The sequence below is a fragment of the Sinocyclocheilus rhinocerous genome, unplaced genomic scaffold (assembly GCF_001515625.1).
Source record: "Sinocyclocheilus rhinocerous isolate Xijiao unplaced genomic scaffold, SAMN03320098_v1.1 scaffold861, whole genome shotgun sequence".
NCBI classification, from domain to species: domain Eukaryota; kingdom Metazoa; phylum Chordata; class Actinopteri; order Cypriniformes; family Cyprinidae; genus Sinocyclocheilus; species Sinocyclocheilus rhinocerous.
The window spans coordinates 578,312-597,491 of NW_015640043.1; the positions used below are offsets into that span (position 1 = coordinate 578,312).

The 19,180-nt window shown below is 36.6% G+C and overlaps 1 protein-coding gene and 1 pseudogene across 1 annotated transcript; both read right to left on the reverse strand.

Annotated features, from left to right (window-relative positions):
* Nucleotides 1-1,415: 1,415 nt before the first annotated feature.
* On the reverse strand, nucleotides 1,416-7,041 carry LOC107752307 (prosaposin receptor GPR37-like). Its single transcript, XM_016568250.1, has 2 exons — nucleotides 5,815-7,041; nucleotides 1,416-2,867 (listed from the first exon to the last, which is right to left on the reverse strand). The coding sequence occupies exons 1-2, from the start codon at nucleotides 6,646-6,648 to the stop codon at nucleotides 2,043-2,045; spliced, it is 1,659 nt and encodes a 552-aa protein (XP_016423736.1). The 5' UTR covers nucleotides 6,649-7,041; the 3' UTR covers nucleotides 1,416-2,042.
* A 258-nt stretch (nucleotides 7,042-7,299) lies between these two features.
* Nucleotides 7,300-19,180, reverse strand: part of LOC107752347 (protection of telomeres protein 1-like) — a 31,807-nt pseudogene continuing 19,926 nt past the window's right edge.

The following is a 19,180-nucleotide window of genomic DNA, read 5'->3' on the forward strand; positions in this document are numbered from 1 at the left end:
AAAAATGAGACAAAGAATGAATATAGTCTTTGCAGGACCCAACAACATCTCAAGTATGCATTGTAGTGGCATGAAGTGCTCATCATTCATGAAATATTAATATGACACGTGCCGTTCAAAAGAATGACTGTTTGTTTGTGCCTATGAATCATTTATTAGGCCGAAGTGGGTCTGAATGATGCAATTCACTTAAATATGCATGAGAATGTCATCAATGAACAGAGAACCTTAAAGGGGTCATATGATGTTGCTAAAAAGAACATTATTTTGTGTATTTGGTGTAATGAAATGTGTTTATGCGGTTTAAGGTTAAAAAAACACATTATTTTCCACATACTGTACATTATTGTTTCTCCTCTATGCCCTGCCTTTCTAACGTGGTTGACTCTTAACTTTTATAAAGAAGATCTCTTTGGATTTGAGACTTTAGTCTTTGCAACTTTACAGATCTTCTTTATGCACCAAGAGCTTGTAACACTCCAAAGAGAAAGGAAAAATTTAAATCGCATCATATGACCCCTTTAAAATAAAATACACGCTAATCTTCTTCATGATCTGAACGTATTTTGATCAGGTACTCAAAGTCACGAGTCAAAGAAAGAAGTGGAGAATGTACAGAGAAGATGGAGACAATGCTGTCAATTATATCACTTTTGCATTGTTCCAAAATTGTATGACTCTCTTCCGTGCAATACAAAAGTAGTTTTAAAAAATTTCAAATGTTTTTGTCCATACAGTTAAAGTCAATGGGGTCCAAAACATTGGACATTTTTCAAAATATCTTTTTTGTTCCGCAGAAGAAAGTTACTCCAGTCTTCAGTGTCACATTACCAGTCAATAGAGATTCCATTTCTGTTATGATGCTGCCTTGGAAGTAAGCTGTCTGTGTAGGAAGCATACAGCAAAGTGGCTCACTAGGTTTTGGAGGTAAGCTTAAATGTATAGTAAAAGAGATGGGATAGTTCCTCAAGCAGTGCAAAAGTACAACTTTCCTTTGACACTAAATGGCCAATAAGCAACCAGACCCCAATAACGAAACTCCAGCTGTCCTGTTAAACCAAACAGGCTTCCTACATCTTTCCCCACATTCCCAATCCAGTCCACACTTCTGTCCGTGAGGTCATGGAATCCGCTTGTATATGAATGCCTAATGTTGAACTGGCCACAGCATTAAACAATAGCCTCTGGGTGCTAGGAAATTACTGTATTGCATTGATGACCCACAGGCCTGTGAACTTACCACTGGAGGAAAACTGATTTGTTAGTTTCTCCAAGTCTTCAATTTACCATCACAAACTGAATAAAAAGAAAAAATTTCAAAATTCTAAACACTATCTCCAGGGCAGGTTCACTTCATAAAAATCAAGTTTATCTCAAACATCTGTAAAAAAAAAAAATCCTCTTAAGTGCTTCCAATGTGTTGTTGTTTTTTTATTAAAGTGACATGTCTTGGCTAAACAGCTTCTTCAGTGCTTTCCAGTGGCTGAAGAGCGTCACAAGTTCTTCTGCTAGAAAATACAGAGTGAATTTAATACTTACGTAGCAAAGGAGCTAGGCTTAACGTTAAACCGATTCACAAGAATCGCCAATTTCCACAACACCAAAACATACTACGAACAACCATTTTCTATTACCATCCATAAGCCTCTTTTTTTGTTTAAAGACACTTTGAACAAAAACACAAATACACCAAATTAAAATGGAAAAAAAGATATAGGGGTAAGAAAACAGTGCAAATGTAACAAATGCATGTTTGTTAATTTATAATCCTTCTAGACTTCCTATAAACTTCCAAGAAACTACTCATGGTACACGTCTTCTTTTGTAAACATCAACCATATGGCCTGCGATAAATGTGTGGCTCTTTGTCCCTTTTTTCACAAGATAAAATATCCAGTTTTTGGGCATCTCTCCCAAAACAAAGTCGAGTAAAAACAGAAATGGCACAAAATTGCACAGCCTGTGAAAACAACATCTCTCAACTATTTCATTCCGTAAATCTAAGCCCTTGGTAATGTTTAGCCCTTAGGTAAAGTACAACCTTAGCAGTGCGTTCCCGCTATTGGGAAGGTAGATGGATCCCTGCGGACTACAGTGCTGTAAGGTGAAAGCTCCAGCTCGGTGGTGCCGTCCTGATCGTTGTCATCACTGTTGGGCTCGGAGGACTTTGGTGGGCCGCACTCCTCAAAACAGCAGCAGCAGCAGTCCAGGAAGGCTTTGCTGAAGGGCCGACAGAGCACCAGAAGCAGGACAGGCGTAACCGCGGACTTGAAGAACAGCATCATCTGACTCACCAGATGCAAGATATCCAGCGTGCGCCGTGGCACGCCTGTAGCCATGTACACCGATACGATGTTGCTGATGTTCTCCGGAATGATGCAAAAGCCGTACAGGATAGCCAAAGCAACCACGATGCAGTTCATTTGGCTTTCCAGTTGGATCTGCTTGCGGTTGCCTCGGACGCTGGTTCGCTCAGCCTTGCGGATTTTGCGTGCAGTCACCACCGAGCTGATGATGGTGAAGAGGGTGGGCAGGCAGAAGTAGCAGCCGAAGTACCACCACAGGCGAGCGCTATTGTAGGTGAGTCCGAGCACGTAAAGCGTGTCCGGGAGAGCCGTGGAGATTTGGATTACGCAATGTTCGCACGGTATCACCTCTGGAGGCTCGAGCTCCTCTCTCACCAGCTGCCGGATGAGGAGCTCGGGTAGGGCGAGGAGCAGAGCACCCAGCCAGATCACGGTTAGCTTGGCTGCAGTAGAGATGCAGTTCTCGATCATCTCGTAGTACAGCTGGACGTTGCTCGCGGCACGGAAACGGTCAATGCACAAAGCACAAAGAGTGAAGGTAGTTACTCCTAATGACGCCACCTGCAAGGTAAAGGAGATGTGTGGTCATTATAAATAAACTTTTAGAAAATCCTTCCACTGAAAAACCTGGACAAAAAGTGGATCAAGGAACATTCCAGGTGCTATTAATATTCATTCCAGGTTCTATTGGATAGTTCACCCAAAAATGAAAGTTCTGTCATCATTCTCTCACCCTCAAGTCGTTCCAAACCTGAATGAGTTTCTTTCTTCTGTTGTTGGTAACCAAACAATTGACTGTAGCCATTGACTTCCATTAAATGGAAAAAAAAAAGACTATGGAAATCAATGGCTACTGTTTGGTTACCAACATTATTACTCATACAGGTTTGGAAAAACTTAAGCATGAGTAAACAATGAAAAAATGTTCATTTTTGAGTGAACTATACCTTTAAAAAGATCTGGGTTAAACCCAAAGTATACTTCATTTTTGTACAGCTGAATGCGCAGCCTTTCAAAGTATACTCTATTTGAGGTGTACGTGAATGCAGGCGGTCGACACGTGCTCTAGAGAGCTTCATCTTTTTCCAGCGTCTGCTCTATTTTTCTCCAGAATGACCAAAAAAAAATGTCTTTGCACTCTTTTAAACTAAAGTTGCTGCTATCTCACAACCCCCTTACGCAAGCGCTTGTCAATGCAGGCAACTGTTGGCTATTTTATTGTTGTTGTTGTTTTGTCTCTTTAGTTTCATTTTCTATTGTGAAACAGCAGCCCGGGCCAGTGTTGCCACTTTTGGAACAACTGATTAGTGCAAAACCAAGTCAATGCGCATGTGCGTCCAATATCGGTGTAATTGGTTACAAAAATCGGACGGTATGTGTACAGTATGCGCATACTATTTTGGTGACAAAATTTCTGATGCTTATGCGTAAAAACTTATACCTTGTGCTACACAGGGAGGCACTTACAATGGGAGTGAATTGGGCCATTTTGTAAACTTTTAAACACACAATAGTATAGCCACGAGACAAACAATATGTGCATTAACATGATTTTAATGCAAAAAAAAAGTTCACTAGAGCATGGCACTAGCAACAACAAGGTAATGGGTTTGATTCCCAGGGAAAGCAAGAACTCATAAAATGTGTACCTTGAATGCAATGTAAGCTGCTTTGGATAAAAGTGCCTGCCAAATGCGTAAACGTAAATGACAACTTAACACCTAAAATGTCAAGAACAATCATATAGCTCAAATAATACATAGAAGTTTTAAATAAAGGTTTCAGCTGAAAAAATAATGTAAGTGATTTTATAAAATTATTAACATTTCTGCATTTGAATCCTCTAAAAAAAAAAAAAGTAAAAAAAAAATGAGGAAAAAGTCTGAATGAATTAGTAATCAATATTAAGCCACAAGTGCTGTCGATTGAGTGTAACTTGTACTGAACCCCTGAGCCAGTGGAACGACAAGGAAATTCAATCCCACTAGATGAACATCATAACCACAGCATTTCCATTTAAGGCCATCGACTTCATTGTTAGGTTGAAGCATTTTGATCAAGTTAGCGGGTTGTTCTGAATCTAGGGTGTAGGCCCTGGCTCTCTGTAGTGTGTCAGGAGATTAAAGCCACCACTATGGCACCAATCAGGTTCAATTCCTCAGAAACACATGATACAATCTGAATGCTGCCCCAGGGGCAATACCACTATCTATTTGTGTCTGCAGATGAGACACTCCCCCTTACGGAGGAAGACAAAACACAGCAAAGATGTCTGTCCTGACCTACACATATAACATTTGCAATGCATTGAATTTCTGTCATCTACACACACACACACACACACACACACATATAGCCTTCTTGTTCATTTAACAGCATTTTTCATTTTAAAATGTGTGAACATCTCCCATTGTTAAAATGCCAACAAATCAGCTCTGGAAATTTGTCGGCTTAAGAACGTTGCAAAAAAATCAAGCTCATGCTTCATGTTATATGAGAACAAAGACACGTTTAGCAGTTTGAACTTGTACAATATGCAGTTAGGGGCGCTTTGACATAACTTAACAAAGTTAAGTAGTTGACGCAAAACTAAAACTTGCAAGTCAAAAATAGTGATTATCTTACATTTGTGAAATTGGACACACACTGAATGTTTTAGCTTTTTATGCCAGTAAAAAAAACGATTTCAGTTGACTGAAATAATGCAATGCAAGTATGTGTTGCAATCTCAACATTGCCACAAAAGGTGCTTTAGCTTGATTGGTGTAAACATCTTTTTCAGTCAGTTTCTCTTTCAGGTCAACAACTGTCCTGGCGGTGAAATAGTTTGACAAAAAATCTTGCTAACCAAGTTTAAGTCAATATGTATATAGCAACTTACTTGACTAATAACACATATGGTTTAGCAGAACAGCCATTTGAAGGAAACTTTAACGTCTCAGTCTTGAGTACTGTGCTTTGTTACTAGCAGACAAATACTAAAAGTGTCTCTGGCATAAATGTTTTGTCATTTCAGATTTAAACGGCATCAAGTTGTAACATTTTTGATGCTGATACGCAATGCAAGCTGACACATAAAATGACAAATGAGGTGTGAATAGCAGATGTGGTGCATTCACCAGAAAAGGTAAACCAGCAACTTTACAAGAGTTTAACCAGCTTCATGTGTGAAAGTGGGATTATCTTTGAGAACCTGCTAGACTAAAGTCAAAGTCCCATGCTTCATTTTACACCATAGAGCTGGATAGGCTGCATTAAACCATAAGAGATAGAATGGCATGAAACATTCTAATATGTGATGTACAGTATGTGAACAAGTATGATCCTTATTAACTTGTTTATCCAAACTGATTTCCTATATTATTATATAGTTTTAGTATCAATTCATCTTGCCTTACGTTAGGCCTACCCTTATACACGTTTTCAAATTGTAGGTCTATTAAGAATATCACACATCAGTTACACAAACTGCATTTCAATCATTCATCAAAAGTGACCACAGTTTTACCTCAATGTATGGAATGATTTTACAGGAGAATTCCCCAAGGAGCCAATCCTTAGTGAGTTCATGGAATATAGCAAGTGGCAAGCTCATGTAGTAATTGTGGCACACTATGCACATGATTGCTATATTCCCAACAATTCCCACAGTGAAAATAAGAATGGAGATGCACATGACAGCATATGCACCGTACGATTCACCTGTCACAGGGTAAAACGGGTTCTTCACCCCTGGAGTCTTTGACCGTGTATTAAAGGGAATGAACGGGGTGAAGACTTCCTCATAGTCTTCCACTGGTGAGGTGCCCCATTCAGGGATAGACGTGAAGTCAGTGGGAAAGTCTGTAGGCTGGATCTGCGCTACAGGCTTCGGCATCGACTCAACACGCTCAAATTCATTCTCAAGCAATCTGGTTTGATTCCTATCAGGCTCATTTCGCGCAGTCACTCTTTCCTGTCGACGATAACGACGTTTTACGCGAATTTCGCCGTGCATTTCCCTCAGAAATGATTTTGTTTTCCTATATTTGTCCATTTGATAAGTTCTTTCGTACTTTTGCCTGGAAGACGCTCTTACCGTTGTGTTATCGCTCCCATTCACCGACGTTAAGTTTATCGTACTCCTGGTCGATAAAAGCACATCTGTAGGTTTCTTACTCGTTTCATAACTGATTTTATTTAAAGTTACACGTCGTTCATTCCCGTCTGTATTGATTTCACGCACTTTATAGGATGAAGCGATTTTTGACGTTAAATCTGCCGTGTTATTGCTACGCGCGAGAACTACTGAGAGTTCACAACACACGAGCAAACAAAATACAGTTAAAAATTGCATTTCCATTGCGAAAATATCCAAGTTTTGATAATTCCAGTATTGTTAAGGCAAAGCTGTGGAACAAACATCAAGAGTAGTCCCGTTCGTTGGTCTCTCGTTTAGATGAACATCTCCAGTTTCCATTTTTTAATCCCAGGAGTACTATTATAACAGCAGAATTGTGATGGGGAAAAAAGTGGAAATACTTGGTCAAACAGGTGACTAACCAAACAATTAAAAACTAGTTGAAGCCCTGGAACCTCATAAATATTTACTAGCGTTTCGTCTAACAGGAAAATGTACATGTAAGGCCCAGCTTCTCTATAGTTAGAATCCTTGAGTGCCGTTCATGTGCTCCTGATGCAGCTCTGTGATATGAAGCTCGGTCGGGGAGGCGCCGCTTTCACAGATACAACACAGTGCCACCTAGTGGACTGAAACAGAACTGCAATGCGTTTCTAGCAACAACCACCGGCTTTCGATGCTCACCAGTTACTTCACTTCACTTCAGATGGCTTGTTAAATATGACACATACAGGTCTAAGCAGAACAAGTAAACAGAAAAGAGTTTTATACTTTATACTATATACTCTATAGAACTAGTCATTATTTTAACTGGAAATAAGTGGGAATCCAGCAGAAAAGACTGAACAGATGCATTATAAATATAAAGCTGTTTTATTTTACAATATGAATTTATGGATTGTGTTTGACCATAATGTATTTACATTTCTCAACACAAAACATTTCTGGCAACTCCTTTTTTCTTGTTCATCGCAGGTGGCCATCTATGATCAATTTGCTCTATTCTTCTCTAATTTCTGTGTTAGTGATCTGATAGCAAACTTTATTTCTGTCGTTGTCCTTTACAGGGTAGACTGAGAGGCAAAGATCCAGCCATGGACGCTCTTCTACAAAGACAGTACAGGAAAAAAAACATTATCTTATTCTAAATAATGTAGGAATTCAGACAAACGATTCATAGGAAATGAAATCTTTACCCAAACTGCTGTATGGTGGTTGAATTGTGTCCATGATGGTCTGAATCTTGTCCTGCAAATCCTGACTGCCTGAAGCATCTACAGCAGAAACATGGAAGAACCTCTCCTATAAAGAATAAGACAATCACTCTTATCCATTTCTAAAAAAAAAAAAAGCAGTGCCCTCTGCTGATGTACGTTTGCAGCATTGCTACTCTTTTGAAAGACTACTTTGCAAATGGCATTGCTATAACATGTACACTCACAGCGTTCTCCCACAGCAGAGCCTCTAATGTGTCAGTGTGGTCCTCCAGATCAAACTGGATTAACAATCTGAACTGCATCAGCTGAACTCCCAGGGCTGTGTGACAGAGACACAGATGAACTCCTTAAAGGTACAGCCATACATTTTTAAGAGTGGCTGAAGTGTCTACAGGTTTTTTTTTTTTGGCCAACTAGGACATCACATGAGATATTTAAAAAAAAATAAATAAATAAATGTTGCAGTGATGCCTGGGTCGGCTTTTTTGAAAACACACCTGAAAACATACATTTGAACTGAACTAGGCTCATTAAAAGTAACAAAACAAACAAATAATAAATAACTTAATAAACAACAACAAAAAAGACCTCAATTTAATTACTTATCATTTTAAAACTGACATGACATGTTATTTTGACCTTAGCTACAGATTTTGAAGTCCTTGTTTTTTGTTTTTGTAAAAAAAAATAATACAATTATTAAATAAAATGAAATGAATTTTAAAATGTTATAATATTTAGTAATTAATGTATTTTTTCTGTATGAATAAGTGATTAAGAATGTTAGCACACATAAACTTTAGATATTTAAAGGGGCACCTATAAAACTGTTCTTATTCTATATACATTCAATTATAATAAAATATACTTCTACTCAGTACAGGGTTATTATAGTTAACTAAAACTAAGGCTAAAATTAAAACTATTAAAAAACATTTTTTTTGTTACTTGAAATAAAATAAATGTTAACTGAAATTAGGCAACATTTCTCAATTTAGTTTAGCTTAATTTGATGTGCAAAAATAACTAAAATAAAAACTGCATGGGCCTATATTTGAATTGAAATTAAAATGAAAACAGAAAACAGAAAATCTAAAAATAAAAACTCAAAGTGTTAATAAAAACTGTAATAGTATCAATGATACTAAGATAACAATTTGTGGTGCTGTACAGCAAAATTAAAATCATTTTCATTACCGTTTTATTTGTTTTGACAGTACTGAAGTTAGATTAGAGAAATATATGTTAATTCTACATATTGGGTAAAATATAGTCATAAACAGTCAAAATGAACGATGTAATTGTTAATTAATAAAAAAAAAAAAAAAAAACTACCTTCTGCAACGGCCTGTTCATCCCAGATCTCCACTGCAGTAAACACTGGGTTTTGAAATGTGTTCAGAGAGCACTGCTTACACCTGAGAGACACACACAAATATCCATTTAACTACATATAGATGTGATCGTATCCTCCCCTGGGGTTTGTCATGATAATAGATGTATGCAATGTATCAGGTAGGCCTGTCCTCTTACCCATAATATCTTTTGTCTCCAGAGAACAGGAAGGGAGCTGTGAGATCCAGAAGAGTCATCCTGCCGTTCACAGATCTCACGGGAACCAGGTTTTTGTAATGCCGTGATAACATGCAAATCTCATCCAGCATCGTTCCTGTAGATACAATGCTTTATTTGTAAATGGAAATACAAATCTATATATAAAAATGCTTCTCTTTTTAGTCAGAGATACCTTCAACGAATATCAGCTGCATGTGAGTGCTTTCCCCCACCATGTCTCTGGATATGTGCATTGAGATGGTTCTGCCAGGCTCTCTAGAACTTGCTGATGAAGTGGCGGCCCACTGCTCATCGCAAGGTTGGTTGTCTTTCACAGACTCCCGGAAGACTTTAGCAACAGCGCTGTCATCGGGAACATATTTCCTGTCACATACAAAAAAAAAGTAGACTACTGTTCAAAAGGTTGGGGTTGGTAAGATTTTTAATGTTTGGAAAGAAGTCTCTTATGCTCATCAAGGGATTTACAGTTAACTAATTAACAGGTTTTTAATCGTACTGTAATTACTTGCACTGGCGACCAAAAGCTTGGAATAATGACGTTTTCTTTAACTGTCTTTAAATTCACAAAGACTGAAATTATTTAATTAAAAAACAAGGGAAGACAGTACTGTCAAAAATTATTTCAATTTAAAATAGCTGTTTTCTAGTTGGATATATTTAAAAATGTTGTTTTTTTCCTGTGATGGCAAAGCTGAATTTATTTGATTAAAGGGGTCATATGATGCGATTTCAAGTTTTCCTTTCTCTTTGGAGTGTTACAAGCTATATTGTGAAATATTTTTTCAATTTAAAATAACCATTTTCTATTTTATTTTAAAATCTAATTTATTCCTGTGATGCAAAGCTGAATTTTCAGCATCATTACTCTAGTCTTCAGTGTTACATGATCCTTCAGAAATCATTCTAATATGCTGATTTGCTGCTCCAAAAACATTTATTATTAATGATGAAAACAGTTGTGCTGTTTAACATTTTTGTGGAAACCATGCTATTTTTTTCCCTAAATATTCTTTGAATAGAAAGTTTAAAAGAACACTGTTTATTTAAAGCAGAAATCTTTTGTAACATTATAAACATTTCATGCATCCTTGTTGAATAAAATTTAAAAAAAAAAATACTTTTGATCCGTAGTGTAAATGTAACAAAATTAAAAAGTTTTGGATTATTTATTAGGATTGTGATATACCAAGTTAAATCAGATGCGTCTTACTTAAATCTTTCAGTTGTATTCCACTTAATAGCCACCAGGTGGCAAACAGAACATACAGGTGCATCTCAATAAATTAGAATGTCATGGGAAAGTTAATTTATTTCAGTAATTCAACTCAAATTGTGAAACTCGTGTATTAAATAAATTCAATGCACACAGACTGAAGTAGTTTAAGTCTTTGGTTCTTTTAATTGTGATGATTTTGGCTCACATTTAACAAAAACCCACCAACAAACAAATTAGAATACTTCATAAGACCAACAAAAAAATGTTCTTTTTAGCAGCATCATATGACCCCTTTAAAAGAACCAAAGACTTAAACTACTTCAGTCTGTGTGCATTGAATTTATTTAATACACGAGTTTCACAATTTGAGTTGAATTACTGAAATAAATGAACTTTTCCACGACATTCTAATTTATTGAGATGCACCTGTATAGCAAATCTAGTATAATAAATCTATAAATCTCTGCTCCTCAAGAGTGAAACACACAAAATATAATGGTGATCCAGGAATTTCTTATCTAAGATCAAAATGAGACCCATTTTGAATGAAAAATCCGCCCTTGAACCAGTACAGATCACACATTTAATTTTATTTAAATATTTGTCTCCAACTAATGAGTATTAAACAATTAAATAAAGTATACAATAAGCAATATTACAAATTTTTTTTCATGAATGAGAGTCAGGAGCGGGTTGTGTAAAGTGCCAGACTCACATTGTTTTACAGTTGAAGCAGAAGAGTTTCAGGCACTGGTATAACTGCTGAGGCTTGTATTTCTTCAGCCGGGCTCGGACGTGACACGACAGCGGCGGTGTGGTGCGCTTCACCCGGGCGAGTGTGAGCCGCCGTGTGTTGTGCTCACATGTCCGTACTAGACAATCATTATAGACATGTTACAATAACAGTATTTACATCAGAGTTTGTCAGAGCCGTGGCTTAGTGGTTTGCATGCGCATGTTTCCCAATGCTGTTTCTCCAAATATGAATCCAATATTGTGGATTTACTTTTACTGTAGAATAAGACGTGACTAGTTTTTACCTGTATAAGAGGGTCCCGTGTCTGCATCTGCATCTGAAATGATAACAACAACATTATTTAATCATTAAAGCTTATTTACCTTTTTATTCATCTGTTACAGAAAAAGCTTTGAGGAGATCTTAAACCTAGTAATATATATATATATACCTGTTTCTTCATCATTTGGCAAGACTAAAAGGAAACATAAGCACATACAGATGACAGCGAGCTAAAAATGACACAAAATTGGATAGAAATTGGAAACCAAAAGAGGCGCCACCAACCTAAAGCCTCTGGTGGCGTGTACCAAATCTCCAGTAATGTGCCATCGTTCACGTCATCACACTCATCCAGATCTACATGTTTCTCTAGCACACTGAATATGGATCAGTATAGAGAGAGAGAGAGAGAAAGAAGAGGAGAGACACATGATTACATGAATGTCAGGTAGACAGCTAAGAGGCCACAGAAGTAATTTTTTTTAATGGAAATGAATTTGACTTACAGGGTGTCTCATTTATTTTGGCATCAAAATTCTCATGACTTCAGCAAATTCCTATATGTGAAGACTGTATATATTATATTATATTACACACACACACACACACACACACACTACTGTTCAAAAGCTGTTGTCAGTATGTAAAGAAATTAATACCTAAATTCAGCAAGGTCATTCAAATGGTCAAAAGTGACAGTAAATATTTCCAACTAATGCTGTTCTTTTGAATTTTCTATTCATCAAAGAATCCGGAAAAAAACATTAATCAAAGTTTCTACAAAAATATTAAGCAGCACAACTGTTTTCAACATTGATAATAATAATAAATGTTTTTGAGCAGCAAATCAGCATATTCAGATTAGCAGATCAGAATGATTTCTGAGGGATCAAGTGGATTTCATCTTCAAGTGATTCAGCTTTGCAACCCAGGAATAAATTACATTTTAAAATAAATTACAATAGAAAATAGTTATTTTAAATTGTAATAATATTTCACAGTATTACTGTTTTTACTGTATTTTGATCAAATTAATGCCATCTTGGTGAGCATAAGAGACTTGGTAGTGTGTGTGGTTGTGTGTACATACACACTCTACTGTTCAGAAGGTCAGTGAGATTTATACGATGATATATATATACATGAGTCCAAACATCAAGTTCACATTGTGGATTTAAAATCTAATTTAAATCAGAAAAGAAAAATCTTAAATATTTTTTTCTCTGATTTAAATTAAACATTTTAAGATTCCACACTCTTTTCTGTCACTAATCGAATTTGTTACGCCGATAATATATTTGGTAATGGAAAAAAATAGCAAAATAGAGGCATTTTCAGTGGTTTCTAGACTCACCTCTTGAGGGACTGTAGATCAGGGCTCTCCGCAGGAAGGCTGCGTAAACCTCGTCCATATGACGTCCCTCCATGCAGGTGGAAACTGAGGTGTTCAGGCTTATCTGGCACCTGGTCCGGGGCTCTCTGAACGAGCGCATGGAGATTGTAGAACCGCAGGAACATGCCTGGCTGAACACAAACACAAACAGTAGGATGTTTTCATTACAACATTAGCTTTTTCAATTCTAAAGACTGACGGACCTTGAAATTGTAGTTCAAGTTGCCTTGCAGAACTGTTTTTGGTAGGTCTTCAAGTACAACTGCTCTTTTTAGGTCCTGCCACAACAGGATTCAAGTCAGGACTTTAACTGTACAACTCTAAAACTTTAATTTGGTTTCTTAGCCATTCAGACATAGAAAAGTGTCCATGTTTTGGATTATTGTCTGGCATCAATCAATTACACATAAGCTTGAGCACAGATATTCGGTCATTCTCCTTCAGAATAGTCTGGTATAAAGCAAAACTCATGCCTCCTTTAAAGGGGTCATATGATGCGATTTCAATTTTTCCTTTCTCTTTGGAGTGTTACAAGCTCTTGGTGCATAAAAAAGATCTGTAAAGTTGCAAAGACTAAAGTCTCAAATCCAAAGAGATATTCTTTATAAAAGTTAAGAGTTAACCACTCCTACCTAAAACGGCTCGTTCTAACACACCCCACATGTCTACGTCACGATGTGCGAAGATTTGCATAACACCGCCCAAATGTGCACGCAAAGAAAGAAGGCGTAACTTTGATTCTCGCTGTAGTATTGTTGCTGCCGCCTTTTAAACTTTAAACCACATAAACACATTTCATTACACCAAATACACAAAATAATGTTCTTTTTAGCAGCATCATATGACCCCTTTAACAATAACAAGCCATAAAGGTCCCAAAACAGCACCAATATGCTTCACTACACATATAGTATCACACTCTTACAGATCTCCAGAATCCAGATACAAGACAAGTTGTCTCCTCTGAAGAAGTTTGTAACTCATCTGTCCATGGAATATGATCCCAAAGTTCATGGAGATCATTCAGTATTGATGCGGTTTCTGGTTTTCTACTATTTTTTATTTTTTTTTGCAAGTGACTCCTCCTTGTTGAATCATTGAACACTGAAGAAAACTACTTTAAGTTTTCTCTCCATTTTGTGTTAACGACTCACACTGTGGTTCAACAGAGTTCAAGAACCTCAGAAATGGCTTTGCAACCCTCTATGGCTTTGTAACCAATTTCTTTGTTTCAAGCCTAAGGGGTGCAATTACTTTCACATGGGTTTTTCCAATTAAATAAATAAAATAAAGATTGACTATCAAAAGCATACTTTGCTTTTTCAGGTTGAAATTTCATTTGAAGATATGAAACCATTCAGAGGGAAATATGCAATTAAAGCATGAATCAAGAAAGCAAATATCTTTTTTACAGTAATATTTAAAAAAATTATGAATGCAACTAATAATAAAATACAAAATAATAAATAAAATAATAAAAATCAATTCACAATTTCTCTCATCTCTACTCTAGAGTTATTCTATTGTGTGCTACATTAACAAATGTACATGAATGTTCAATGATCAGTACAGTAGGGGGAGCTATGGCATCAGTGTTGAGCAACAGAGTCTCAACATTACAGTAAGATTAGATGGTAAGAAAATAAATGTTGGTCCCTCGAGATCACTAGGAGCAACATGAAGACAGCTAGAGCTAGAATCACTTAATGGATGTCTTCATATTATGGTCTTTAAAGAGCCAAGAAGAGGATATGATATCAAAACACCTCTAAACAGATAGTGTCAGATTTCTGTTCTGCATTTACAATCTGGTTCTGGGAGTCCTCCTATAGCTGTATGCTATTGACATCATCTTTGAGGTATCGGGCAAAAGCGATGTCTTTGTTTTCCCTGAATTCAGCACCCCAGGCCCTGTTTGTACAGAGATTTGAAGTAAGCCTAAGTGCTGGCATTCACAAGAACTGGTTGGATGCGACACAGCCTCTAGACAGTGCTTCTACACAGTCTAAAACGGCATTATGAAGGTGCAAACCAAATAATTTGAACAAACTGAATGGTGGCATCAATTATTCAGCATCAATATTTGATTGAAACAGACTTATTCCATAAACAGAACAAGGTGGGTAACCACATTTCAAGAAAACAAGCTTGCTTTCCATGAGTGCAAATTTGATTCTGCTCATTACCATCTTGCTTGAGAATAGGCTGACAACTGAAAACCAGGGTGTGAGATTGGAGCTAAAAAGAGAACTTGGAGTGATAGAAATGGCCTTGAAGAATTATGGCTGGATCCATTGAAAGAACCAAACGTTTTCCTTCATATCCAGCAACAAAAACAGGCACTAAACTCCCAAACCAGCGCTTTCTTTCTCTGAACAAACAACCAGACAAGAATGAAAACATCTACTTTTAATTCACAACCTTGATATATTAGTGATATATAGTAGTGTGCTGTCTGGTCAGGAATGGAAATAAATGGAAGCGCAGTAACATTTTATTACAACCATTACCATCATCACCAACATCACTAAAAATGAAGATTCAGTCATTATTTACTCAGCCTCATGTCAATCCAAACCGGAGGTTGGTTGGTTGGTTTAGTGTCGATAAAATCAGTTATACCTAAAATCAGACCGTAGTATTGGTTACCAGCAAAAACAAAAATGAAGTTCAGATTCTTTCATTCATTTTGTATATAACTATAACTATTTATTTTATTTGGAGTTTATTATCTGTATTTTTATTTAATAATTACAAAATTTATTCATTATCACTGTAAATTATCACTAGACACAAATTTTTTTTTTTCAGTGTAAGAAAAAAGGTAATAAAAAAAAATCTTGCTACTTTTATCATTACAATGACAAATAACAAAATGACAACAACAAAAAAACACCATTAAAAGTATAATAAAAGGAATTCGTACAAATCATTCGGTCACACAGTTTGTAGCCAAATTGCCACTATTAACTAAGTATTAACTACAACTTTTGCCTCAGTAAACTCCTAATTTGCTGCTTATTAATAGTTAGATAGTTTAGGTATGGGGTAGGATTAAGGGATCTAAAATATGGACTTGCAGAATAAGAATATGTGCTTTATAACAGGGGTCTCCAACCTTTTTTACACCATGGACCGGTTACGTTTGGAAAATATTCTCGCGGACCGGCTGGAGGGGGGGGCTTATATATAGCCTAATATATATTAATAGCATTATATAGTGGCTCAATGCATTATATTGTGTTTTTTTGGAGTCACAGATTGGACTATTTTTTCGGATAAGCAAGAAAAAAAATATTTAAAAAAATAAAGCACAGAGAATGACAATGCCGTGAAGGGTTTTTGACATACGCTAATTTTATGTGTGTGTATACGCAACATAGGTATTTCTGCGCTGTCTGAAACACGTCTCTTGTGCGCGCTTTGATTGTATGCGAGAACAGCGCGTGAGTAATGAATTGAGCTCTCTTTCGTTTCTTCTTCTTGTGGTTTAAAATTGCTTGTACGTTTAAAATGGCAAATTAATCTGCGAATCACATGCGTGCTGAACGGTAGGGTCTCATCCGTACGTATTACGGATCAACTGCGATCCGTTTAACTCCTAATATATGACAGATCAAAGCAATCTTTAATTTACTTATTTAACATGAAATGGTGTTTGGGGACCTCTGCTTTATAAGAACTAATAAATAGCCAATATGCTAGTAATATGCAAGCTAATAAGCAACTAGTTAAGAGTGAGAGAATTGGTTCCTAAACTAAAGTGTTACCAATTATTCTCTTGCAAGAACACTCAAGTCATAGGACTACAAACAGACCAAATTTAAGTAGTTATTCACTGAAAATATGTATGTTTTCCACTATAAAGAACCTTTTGTGGAATGTAAAGGTTCCATGGATATTAAAGGTTCTTCAAGGAACCACAGATGACAATAAAGAACCTTTATTTCTAAGTGTAGGAGAATCTATAGGTTCACAGAAAAAGTCATACAGTTTCGGAATGACATGACAATGAGTAAATGGTGAAAGAATTTTCATTTTTGGATGAACTATTGCTACATCCCATCAGGCTTGCAACACTTTCCTTGAGAAATGGCTCAGAACATAAAACTATCAGTGAAGACAAATCTACATATACTTGGTATTCTCCTACTCGCGTTCACTGCACGGTTGGTTACACACAGCAGGAGAAGGAGCTGGGCTGCTCGGCACAGGTGTGCTGTAGCTGGCGTGAAGCTCCTCTGACGGTGCTGGTGAGGGCAGCAGGAAATCTGTAACATTCCTCAACTCTCTCATCCTATATGGAAAATTCCATTACCCAAAGCTTTGTTGATGTGTGCGGCTGGATAACACAAACCTTGTCCGGACCCTAATATATATGGAAAAACAAATGGGGCTGGGGAAGCATGCTTCCTTTCACTACAAACCTCTACAAAGTGAGTAAATCACTCGTATATGTGACTAAATCTTCACTCTGGGTGACTAAATGATGTCTAACATTAGCTATTGGCTAATAAATTCTTAGATTTCACTTGCCAGTGTGTGAGTTGGAGGGTAAGTATAAGTTTAGCACAGATATATTTTCACTCGCCGAACACTCTGACTGAGCGCTTGAGAGTTGCTCTCCGTCAACAATCGGTGCGATTTTTCAATTCATCTCAATGGATGTACAGCGTACCTGTATTTGACGCACCATAAACTATAGTGTGAAGGCACACGACTCGCCGTCACTTTGCTGAGAGCAGTGTTTCTCACACACACGCAAAGAAAGAGAGAGCGAGAGAGAGCCAGAGAGAGAGAGAGAGAGAGATAGAGAGAGAGAGAGTCTTACATATCATGCATAATTGACACGTTATATGTAAATTATATTCTTTGTTGTATTTCCTGTCAAAATAATGGAGTTCATTGGGAATTCTTCAGCTTTTAAGAACAAGCAGAAGATATGCTGGTTTTTCCGGTAGTGGGTGGAGCTAATGCACAAACGACAATCTCATTGGCTGGCGCTCACCTATTATCGTCCCGGTTTTGATTTCAGCAAATCAGTTCGCAAGAATGCCGACAACGTGATTAATATTCATGAACCCAGCAGCTCATCAATCCTTAGTGCGCTTTACATTGTTATTAGTAGTCAAATTCGTAGTATTATTATTATAATCTTATCAGTATTATCGTTAGTTTTTTTTCCCTTTTTTTTACAGAAACACTGAATGACCAACAATATCTAAGGCTTCACCACCAGTCCACAAGTTCAGTTAACCTTCTGGGGTCTGAGGTGATTTTGGGGCCCTTGAGATGTTTTGACATGCCCTGACATTTGTGCTTATTTCAGCTACTTATAACATACTATTGGCCAACATGAAATTTTTTTTGTGTTCAGCACAAACTTTGTTTCAATAATATGTGAGCAAGATGGATTTACATGTTTGCATTTTTTAGAAAAAAAAGAAAAAAAAAAGATTATCGACGGAGTACTTTTAGTGTCTTTCGCACTGATCAGAAAAAAAGCGAGCTGGTTGCAGCCGTCGACCCCAGGTGACAAATATGCATTCATACATGGTTACCAAAATTTAATTATAACTAAAGTTCTATCATTAAATAATGCTTGATTATTATATCATATTATAACGCTTGACTGACTGATGTTAAGAGTGTACTTTTAGATAAATAATATTTCATATTAAATTAAATTAACTGTATTAATTAATAAAATTATTATATAATTTTCTATGAGAGTTTTTTGGGGGGTTACTTAATTATGAATATTATTATTATTGTTGTTGTTATCATTATGTTCCAAATTATTTTCTATGGTAATCAGCAGAGAACAACATTCACAAACCATTTTACTATATGACATCAGCTAAAAAAAGATGGTTGGTTTAGTACAGAGCACGTTATTTTAGTTCTTACAAAAAAATTTTTTTTCATAATAATGAGTGAACTACAAAGGTAAATAGGGTAAATTTTTTATTTCATGTTGACTTTCACCTGGAATTTTCCTTTAGGAGCATCTATTATTACTATCTATTATTGTACTGTAAAAGCATTGTGTTTTTTATTTCTCTAGTCCAGGCTGAGGAATATGGGCTACCAAGCCTCTAAAAAAACCAGACTGACTAGCTGTGCAGATTTCTGAAAGAGTCTGTAACTCTGCAGCTATTCTCTCTGCACTCTCTTCTCTTTGTAACGACACGCTGCGTTTTGTCAGCAAACACTGTGCTTAAGACAGACCCTCCATCGTCTGACAGCTGACAATTCCTGAAGTGCCCCACCACATGCTTGCACAAGTCATATTTAATAAGAGTGCTAAGAATATCAATTTTTTTTTTTTTTTT